General features: G+C 46.5%; 1 protein-coding gene across 1 annotated transcript; it reads left to right on the forward strand.

Annotated features, from left to right (window-relative positions):
- Positions 1-1,536: 1,536 nt before the first annotated feature.
- LOC311315755 (vam6/Vps39-like protein) lies at positions 1,537-10,444 on the forward strand (the record flags this gene model as incomplete). The annotated part of the gene is made up of 14 exons (XM_084446455.1): positions 1,537-1,752; positions 4,486-4,615; positions 4,730-4,872; positions 5,010-5,150; positions 5,264-5,405; positions 5,956-6,042; positions 6,386-6,459; positions 8,175-8,349; positions 8,510-8,638; positions 8,759-8,861; positions 9,131-9,176; positions 9,268-9,390; positions 9,728-9,804; positions 10,390-10,444. The coding sequence occupies 14 exons, from the start codon at positions 1,537-1,539 to the stop codon at positions 10,442-10,444; spliced, it is 1,641 nt and encodes a 546-aa protein (XP_084302581.1).
- Between the last annotated feature and the right edge of the window lie 371 nt (positions 10,445-10,815).

Here is a 10,815-nt window from a genome sequence, read left to right on the forward strand (position 1 = left end):
TGGAGGACGGCCAACTGTTTACGGTGTAACCGCATGGGTGGCCCCCATCGCCTCTTCCAAGACCCCGTACCACTTCCATGAAGCGGCTGTGGCCTCCCCTCCCTCTGTGCTGACCCCAGTTCTGGGGCTCTTTAGGTCCTATGAGGTTAGATAACAGTTTTCTAGTGTCATACAAACTGTGAGTCCCTATCAATATATTTGCTATCATGTAGCCTGTAGATCAAAGTCACCTTGTACATGGCTACAAGGTTCTCTGTGTGCTTTATCCAGGCTGCCTCCGTCTTCCCCTGCAGCCCAGCTTCTAAGATGTAGGTCCTACATAAATCAATATCCAAAGTAAACAGACCGCTGGATTGCTTCTGAACAACAATGCATACGTTAGTTAACTTACTCCAAGCCTTTCAGCGTGGTGTTTCTCTTCCCCGTAAACAGGGAAGAGTTGGCCGTCCTCCAGAGGGAGGACCGGCTGATGTTGAATGGGGGAGAGAGAAGGCAGAGATGAAGGCTGAGTGGAGGGAGGAAAGGGGGTTGTTTAAGGAGAGGGAGGACCGGCTGATGTTGCTTCTAGAAGCCTCAGTCAAAAAAAACTTTTATCAATCAATCAATCAATCAAAGCTTTATTTGTATAGCGCATTTCATACCCAGAGGCAACACAATGCGCTTTACAGAGAACAAGGGAGGTGGGCATACGACCCACTCTCTACATATTCCAGAGGGAAGGATGGATTGTTCCATTATCGTTTTTGTTATTTTTTATTAAATGTATTTTCTTGAATTAAATTGGTGTTTTTGTGTCATTCCTTGTAATGTATTCCCAGTCAAAGAACATGTCACTATACCTAAAACCAGTCAAAGAACAAATGTCACTATACCTAAAACCAGTCATTAGAGTAAAATAACATTCCTAATGGACATTGTAGTTTGCAATTAGGCATAAAAGACGGAACACACATGTTGGTTCACAATGCTTCATTGGAATTATTCAGAGACGGTTATGAAAGCATCACTGTTTAATGTGTCTGACTAACGACTACTTGATAAGGGAGTTACATGTCCAAAGCGCTCTGCGTGTTGTGTTAAGACCTTCCAAGTTACTGTACATGACATGTAGACATATCAAGACAATGTGTCTGATGTGTAGATATTACACTTTGTTGAAATGGTAATACATCAAGAAGTAACCTTTACATGTATAATGAAAGAAACACAACCATAAACATTTCTTGGATATTTTTATTACACAATGGTATTCAAATATACTTTTGACTTGTTTATATTTGGTCAGATCATTAGCTTTCCTTGCAAAAGGTACTGACAGGAGATGCGATGAGAACGCTGATCTGTTGTCTCCCCCAAAGAAACTTAAAGAACTGATTACTATGTACAGTGTTACACATACATTTAAATACAAATACATTTAAACAAATGCCTCAAGGCTGCCTATAACCAACTGAACGAGTTTAAAGCCTCAAGGCTGTCTATAAGGAACAAGGCAAAGCACACTCATGAACTGATAGATTGACTACTTATGGCAGGATGGGGGTAGTCAGGGACGCGTGGGACAAGTGGCAGGTTCTGTGCCTTGCGCCCCTTTCCATAGAGGACATTGAAGACATTTACCTATTTGCCTTAATGATAACAGGACATCTGCTCTTCGGACTGAGCTTTGCCCTGGTCTATCGAAGAATTGGGAAGACGGCAGTCACTCTAGCCCAAAGGGTGCACGTCATGCTAACGGAGCTGGGCAGAGCAGTGAGTAATCTACCTGTGGTGATTTCTGAACTGAACCGTAAGATCGATACCCTGCAAGGCGACGTGGCAGAGTTGAGGACCAGGCTCGATAAAGAGAAGCGTTACAGAGAGGAATGACCATTGGAATCTGTTGTTCTTCTCCCTAACCCAAACATCTAATCTACTTTGGCTCCCACCCGGCCGTCAAGGCCGTTTCGCCCAAACTCCTCTGAAAATTCACAGGCTAAAGAGGCGCTGCACCCCCCCCCCCCCTCCTCCCTGCCCTCCTGTTGACTTTTGGTCTTGAGGCTGATCGAGGACGTCTCCATAGCAACCTGCTGTTATCGCTAAGACATTCCGTCCGAGTCCTCGGCCAGAGGCCTTCAGGCATACACACACACACACACATGGACTGAACTCACGGACTCAGAAACACACACACACAAACCACACCACACGCACCCACCCCTTCCCCAACCCTCTCCCACCCCATCCCCTCCTTTCGCACCCTCCCCCCCCCTCTCTCATTACAGTACAGTGCTGTCAGGTTATTGGCCGCGCCGATTGTATGGCTGCATGTCAAGGCTGGCTGCCTGTATGGTAATTCCCTCCCCCCTCACCTCCCCTGGTAACTGTAACTGCCTCGTACTGTATTTTGTAACTGCCTTGTAATGTATTTTGTATGTCGTAATTGCCTTGTATTTTGTATGTATTGTATTTTGTATGTCGCTCTTTCTTCCCTTTTTATGTGTTATTTGTATTGTAAAGCGCTTTGTGCATTCGTGCTGTGAAAGGCGCTATATAAATAAAACTTACTTACTTACTTACTTACTTACTTACTTACTAGTCGTGCTCACCAAGAGCTGGGACCCAGGCAGCTTGTGCTGGTGCTGATGCTGCCGCTGCGAGACACTTTCTGAGGCCATCTCCAGGGTTGGGATGATCTGCAGCAGCAGGACCATGGCCACCATCAAGGTCTTCAACCTTTAAATGGTTAAATGCAATTAGGCCTACTGTAAGTCGCTTAGCAGACACACAAAAGTGTCTGCTAAATAAATGACTAAGGTAATGTTGGACAAAAGTGTCTGCTAAATGACTGATGTAATGTTACCTCCAAAGACTAGCACCTGTGTGTGAATGACAAGACCATTGTAAAGGGTGAGTACTGAGAAAAGCTCTAAATGCAATGAATTATTATTATTATTATTGTTATTGCTATTATTAACACCTCCATGGTCTTGCCCCATCCTCCCTGACCATCACCAAGGTTCCTCTGTGTCGATTTTGACAATCTGAAGTCCCTCCTTGAATCCGCGCCGTCAAAATAGGTCCTCAACAGGGACGTGGAGGTTGACTTGGTGAGGACCTCTGTCTTCCATGTGAGCCTACAGGGGGAATATTATTAGGGCAAACTTTAACTCATTTGTGCGTATGGCATATACTCGTCTTTACAATATGATAATAGATAGATGTCATTATCTGTAGAGCTAAAATGTAACATTACAAAGCAGGCGTGTAGTGATGAGTAAACCCAGGTAATCTCAGTTTACCCACCTCTTTAAAATGAGTTGAGTTTTATTATTTTGCTTACCTGCCTCTCAGAATCTATTTAATATAACATCCCTGGTACAAATGTAACAGTATAGCTAGCCCCAAGCCAGCACATGCAGGGCTATCAACTAACCTAGCTAACTAGCGTAGCTAGCAAGCTAACGTTCAATATTTACCTCAACTACAAGCATGTCGAGAAGATCTCATGACGGCTCTTCTCCTTGCAGCGTTAACACGACTTCTCCTGGCGGCGGCAGCAGCAGCCGCACATCCCATGCCAGGAAAAGGCAACATTTTTGTGGATAATACACAAAATGATCACAGAAAACACCGGATAATTGTACCACAGCTTCGCGGGAGTAAACAGTATCGTATCCCGTCACTTCCGCTGGATGATTCGAGTAGCATGCTGTATTTTCTCGCATACTACACGCGTTTTGTGGAACAGTAGGTACTATATAGTATGTAGTATGCCTACTTTATAGTGCCTACTATATAGCAAGTAGCAGGTAGTATGCGTTTCGGACACGGCCATGGGCTCACAACAACTAGCAGCAGCTTCCATAACATTAATGGTAGCGGTCAGTGGCTAAAGCAGTTACAATGATGATTCCTGTAATGTTAGCTATTTTGCTGCAATGGGTTCAACTTTTGTTTCTGAATAAAGGTCATGACTTGCTGTTTTGCACTTCCCTTTAGGTGGTGAATAAGTAGACCCAGGTCACAGTGGGTTATTTGGACATCTACTAGGATCTTGACATTATATTGATAAGAAGATATGAAAGTAAAGTATTTGCCCTTAGAAGTAAATTGTCATTAAAATGGTTCTTGCTAAGTAACCTAAGTGTAGGCAGACTTATAAGGTCGATTGTAATAATATCATGAATGAACAATCGTAAACAGTCCTCAACAGAATAGGTAATACTCAAGTTTTGATTGAAACTTTTCCTAAATGCTTTATTAAACATACAGACATGCACATTAAAAGTAGCCATAAGTTGTTATTTTGCATAATGGGTAGAAAAGACCCACGGCATCACAATCTTTGCTCAGTCTAGCCTCCCACAAGCTTTTTTTTTGGGCATGAAAAATCTGATGTTCATTGTGGTCTTTCAACTGCCAAAAGACTCAATTCTATTAAATGGGAGCAAAACGCTGGAATTGTTGTTATGATATTACCCTCTCTGTCTGTATCTCCCGCAGGAGATGATGGATGACTCAGACGGCGATAAGAGGCAGCAGATCCTTAACATTCAGAACCGACACGCCTTCAACCTCTTCTGCAGGAAGATATTTGATTACTCTATGCAGGTGTTCGTTAAGCTCAGTACAGGTGAGGTTTCACCCTTTCTGTATGAGAAAATAACTTGATTGTAAATAATGACGGAACGTTGATTATAATTGCCCTAGTAGAAACTGATTGTAATGGCCTTCGCTCCCCTCACAGATCCGACCCATGTGATTGGGATGTACCCCGACCTGATCCCCTACGACTACCGCAAGCAACTGCACTACCCCGACCGTTTGCCCAAACTGTCGGGAGCAGAGCTGGATGAGGCCCATCTAGCACTTATTGACTACCTTTTCCCGGTGTGTGTGTGTGTGTGTGTGTGTGTGTGTGTGTGTGGTATTATGCACCAGTCCTGTCATAAGGTCATAGAGAATGTGTGAATGCATTTATTGAATACCCATGGATACTCTAATCTAAACTCCAGTGTTTCTTGCAGAAACGTTGCCACCTGCTGAAGCAACTGAGCGACTCTGACCTCTCTACAACCTCGCCTCTGACGGAGGGAACTCCCACTATAAAAAGCCACAAGAAGCTGCTGCAGATCATCGACACCACTATGCTGAAGTGCTACTTGCATGTGAGGCCCCCCCTACACCCTTTCTCTGTGACTGGCCGTAGGAAATATCATCTGATATACACCAGAATCCCGCCATGCGTACAATGACGATTGTTCTTTTCTCCCGAATGAAGACGAACGTGGCCCTGGTCGCCCCCTTGCTGCGTCTGGAGAACAGCCACTGTCACATAGAGGAGAGCGAGTACAATCTGAAGAATGCTCACAGATACAGCGAGCTGATCATCCTGTATGAGAAGAACGGCCTGCATCAGAAAGGTGTGCTGTCCCAAACCGCCCTCCCTGATACTAAAGTGTTATTGTCTGTGTGGTGTCTGATGGACAATGTGAGCGCTTGGGCAGTATCTGTTGTGAGCATGCAGGGCCAGAAGGAAACATCTTCCTCTGATTTCTGAGGGAGGGATCAGCTCTGGTGGTTCCCATTGCTTCGCCCATACCATGTTGTCATTCTCCCAGATCATAGCTGTTTAGTGCTAATTTGTGTTGGATTCAAGGCTGCTTTAGTTAGGTGCATGTGTGTTTGATCAGCCTGCCACAAGCTGTTCTAGTGATGTAATGCTGCTGAAGTCTCTCTCTTCTTCTCTCTCCCTCTTCCTTTCTCTCTGAGCTCTCTCCCCCTCTTTCTCTCTCTCTCTCAGACCGCTCTCTCTCAGCTCGCTGTTCTTTTTTCTCTCTGCCTACTCAAACCAGCTGTTCTAATTTGGCCAGTTTCTTCGAGCTTGCTGCCAAGTAACTTTCATGTTGAAATGGCAATTGTAATACAATCCCAAGTATGATATTTCTGTCTTTTCTCCCACTCCCTACCCAGCTCTCCAAGTGCTGCTGGACCAGTCCACTAAGCCCACGTCCCCTTTGAAGGGCCATGAGCAAACTGTCCAGTACCTTCAAAGACTGGGTAAGCTTCCAACACCTGCCACACTGGTCTGTGCAAAACAGGCATCACACCGACAGACTGGTGGAATCTACTCTTATTCTCAGGTTATACGAGTAGTTCCCACTAAGCAGTCTTTGAAACGGCACAGCATGTGTTGGTAACCGTATAAACGCAATCATGAGTCCGATATCGGGAGAAGGCGTCTGCTGAGCATTGGGCCTAGCAAATTCCCCTACCCGGTATCGGGTGTCTGGCATTACTGCTTAACTACCCCACCCCCAACCCCCCCCCCCCCCCCCACCTCCCCACCTCCTGCCCCCTAACCCTGACTGAGTGCTGAAACTCTCGCCTGATCTCTCCTCAGGGAGGGAGAACCTGGGGGTCATCTTTGAGTTCTCCCCCTGGGTGCTGATGCTCTGCCCTGAGGATGGCCTGAAGGTGAGAGCCTGTCTGGGGAGGTTCCAGAATGGTTACTGGTGTAGATCAGACACCAGATCGTTAAGCATGTAGATGTGGATGGCCCACATAATTATAGTGTATATGACGGTGTAGGACGGAACGCTCAGTGAGATGAGAGCTTTTCGCTGCGAGGTTCGTTCGGAGCGATCCCTCTGTACGGTGGCTTGTCACTGGCAGTGGTTTACACCCACTCAGTTTCCTAAACAGGAAATCTGCAGCTAAGATTTAGGTAAGCATTTTTGGTCTCACTCACTGTTCAGCCGTTTTGTACTGTATGTGTTCAATGTGAACCTATTCTTGCCTCCCTGTTAACTGTACACTAAAGGTCCTAAAATCCAAATCCTTATAGCCACCGATCTCACTCCCAAGACGTGTTCACAATAGGTAGGATATCCGTAGATCAGAGTTTCCTATTTGTTAGGTTAAAACTGTCTATATCCCTCACGCTGAGAGGTGACAGAATTCCCAAATTCCTATTGCCTCCAACCCGAGTATATCCCCTGACTATGCTTGGAAAAGGTTTATTGGACTTTATCACTCGTTTTCCAACTAAAAAACCTTCAGTTCCGCCTAATTGGGGGCTGTAACGGGCCTACAAGATACCACCAACTAAGTTGTCGTATTGTGTCATTTCTGACCAGTGGTTGCCTTATGTTTTCCTAAGAATCCGTATAGCAACAGTACACCTGTCTTTCTTGTTAAACCCCTTTAGCTCTGTGAGCCCAGGTTTCATAACACCAGAGTCAAACGAGTTGGTCGGATTCTGCTCTAAACAAGCAGGTTATACTTTCACTTTCTAGAGTTGAATCTGAGGATTGTTGCCCGTCGGCCACTATTCCTATGTCCAGACTTCTAGAAGCGTAAATAGGACCAGTTTTAAGTAGGCCTAATCTGAATAGGTCACTTACCCCTTATAGACGTTCAGCTTACGCTGGAGAGGAGGCAGTTCTTTGAAGAAATGGATTGTCCCAAAAAGCTCTTCAAAGATTATGAAATTTATTCAAAAAAAGATGCAAAGTTTTGCCAACACAGAGTACAGAAATCACAAGTGATTGGTACAAAGGATTGACCTCCCTCTCTCTCCTATCCTTAGCTAACATTCAGTATTTATACTATTCTAAACAGTCTGAGCCCACGCAGTTTGTGGTCAGATAAAACCATACCTATGTCAATTATTACAACATAAAATTCCAACATACATCCGATTAACACATCTATTACCAAATTTGGGCGGAAGGAACTTCCTTATAAGGTTACATTTCCTTTATACCACCTGCGTACCTACGTTTGTGAAACCATGCCCGTGCGTCACTCACGCCACACATATGTATTAAACCTCCCTGCCCCCTGTCTACCTACGTTTGTGAAACCAGGCCTGCGTATGTAAGTACGTCACCCACGCTATACATGCGTATGTGACCTTGCTGCCCCCTGCAAAGCCTTGTCAATGCGTACGTCAGTTAATTGGCTAAAAAGCTTTATTACAGGTTTCACAATTCAAGAAATATGTCAAATGTCAAAAGGTCATGTATGTCAGTTTAGCCTACTATGGAGAGAAAGAGCTCAATGATTAGGGTCCGAACTTGGCGTTTAGTAGCGCTGGGAATGGCCATCCGTTCAACAACGGTTAAGACTGTTGGCAGACTGTTAACGCTCCGTTCCTCAATGGCGCGTTCCCTTCTCCCTCGCATCAGATTTTCACCGAGGACCTGACGGAGGTGGAGACTCTGCCCAGAGACAAGGTGCTGAACTTCCTGAAAGAGCGATTCAAGGAGCTGGCCATCCCCTACCTGGAGCACATCACATCACACCTGTACCTGGAGAGGGTGCGGGGCCTCATGAAGCAGAACCTCAACTCACTGTCCGAGGGTACGGACGCCGGTGGTCGAGTCAGTGGGTGTCACTGATGCTGGGCTCACATACTGTAGAGAGAGCAGAGAGCCCCCTAGATCTACCTGCTCTTTTTCCTCGCCCGGTACTGGTGAATGTCTGCCCACCGTTTCCACTCGCTTCTTCTGTCGTCTCGCAGGGGCGTCTGCCGTGGCTGCTGGGAGGGAGGAAGGAGACCTAAGAGAGTTCAGGAACACACTGCTGTGTTTCCTGGAAATTTCAACCAGTTACGAGCCGGGAAGACTCATCAGTGACTTCCCCTTCGATGGTGAGGACTAGACCTGCGCGTCCGCTGTGTGCTCTGTGTCGTTTGAATGGACGCTCCATCGCGTCCTCCCACGTTTTATATATAGACCCCCCGACCGCTCTCTCGCCGTCTCGTCCGCAGGTCTTCTGGAGGAGCGGGCCTTGCTGCTAGGCAGGATGGGCGAACACGAGAAGGCGCTCTTCATCTACGTGCACGTCCTGAAGGACGCCCGCAAGGCCGAGCAGTGAGTACGGTGCGGCTACGCCCCTCCCACACTGCCCCTCCCACACCGCCCCCCCCCCCCCTCAGCGGCCCTCCCCCTCAGCAGCCCTCGCACACTGCCCCCCCCACACCGCCCCCCCATCACCGGCCCTCCCACACCGCCCCCCCCTCACCAGCCCAGGCCTCCGCCGATTGGGCCGACAGCGTCTCATCCGTGAACTGAAAGACGGCGATACTTCTGATCATGATTAATGAGGGATATTTGTCTCCTCTGTCCCCGCCTCCTCTCAGGTACTGTCACCAGCACTATGCCAAACAGACAGACCGGAACAAAGACGTGAGTACAGGACTTCCTGTCTGACTGACCTGACCCCCCGACCCCAAAACCACACACACCCATGCCTTAACCCTGTGTGTTGATCCTACAGGTGTACTTGTCTCTGCTGAGCATGTACTTGTCCCCTCCCGGCATGCACTGTCTCGGACCGATCAGTATGGAGCTGTCGGAGCTGCAGGCCGACCGCCAGGCCGCGCTGCAGGTGTTGGAGCTTGTAATAGATAGATTCAAATTAGTAAGTGTATTCTCTGTTCAAGACATTGTCATAGGAAATCTGCACTTTGAATCCTGTGTGTTATACAGTGGAACAGCTGTCTCCTGTTTGTTTGCCCTGACCCCGCTTCCCCAAGCCTTAAAAGTTTTATGGCAGGAGCCCCCTTCATGGGTCCCCTCCTCCCAGCTATCTTTGATCTGTTAATGCACAGTTCAGCTGTTAGCACCCTAGCCTACTCACTGATAATTGGTTAGTGAAGTGTTGCATATGCATGTATGGGTTGTACCTACAGTGTCTATAATGCTCTGTTTTGATGATAATCATTGCTCCCTCCAAGAGCCCGGTTTTGCAAACCCTTGGCATTCTCAACTACCCAGCTAACACACGACGACGTCGCACTAAGGTGATCGATTGGTCACGGGTGACATGACCTTCTGGCGTCGTCGTGGCGACGTCGTTGTAAAGTCGGTTTTCTTGAATAACTTGTAACATCTTGAAGACTTCGTAGCGACGTCTTCCCTATATGTCACCAGGAGGTCGCACACGTCGTCACACACAAAGTCGCAGTTTGGTGATACATTGGTCGTGAATGACATTACCTTCTTATGACGTTGTGACAACTTCCTTATCAAATGATGTACTATTTCTATCACATTTTGTACTACTTCTAGTATATAGTATTAGGTCCAAGTTCTGTTGACAGAATAATACAAATTAGGGCACCAAGTATTGTAGCCAGAATAATTTCATATAAGAATCATGCCAGGCAATCATTTCAAAACCATCAGGTTGATATTGAACCATGTTGTGTCTGCTTTCATGTCGTGTTGTTGTAGACAATTACCGGTAGTAGTTTCTTGTAGGCCTACAATTAGAATGTTCCTCTTAGTTCCCAGGGAACGTGCAGTTTTGATGTACAGTGACATCACTAGTGATAGGTTGTGCATAACCTCCAGCCATCTGGGTCTGTGATGGTTCTCTGTTCTCTACCATTCACAGGAAGCTGATCCGGAGGTCCACGGCGTTGGTTCTGGACAAGCTCATCAGCCTGTAGTGGTGTAGGACATCACGCCGTTCTACTGACCATTGTCTACTGACAACAACACAGTTCTACTGACCATTGTCTACTGACGACAACACAGTTCTACTGATCATTGTCTACTGATCACAAAACAGTTCTACTGATTTTGTGGGACACATCTCCCTCAGGTTGGAATGTGGGAGCTTGATAACAGACCTAACACATCCTGTCTCCCCCATCCCCCTGCCAGACACTCACACAGTGAGACAAAAGAGTGAACCTCTTTGCCTTGTTTCTTTAATAAAGTGAAATTGCTCCATCTCCACCATGTGATGCGAACACCACGTGAATAAGCCTAGTGAACAAAGTTATTGTGTGATGCACTGTATTGGTAATCCAACTGT

This window comes from Borostomias antarcticus (genome assembly GCF_949987555.1).
Source record: "Borostomias antarcticus genome assembly, chromosome: 12".
Lineage (NCBI taxonomy): Eukaryota > Metazoa > Chordata > Actinopteri > Stomiiformes > Stomiidae > Borostomias > Borostomias antarcticus.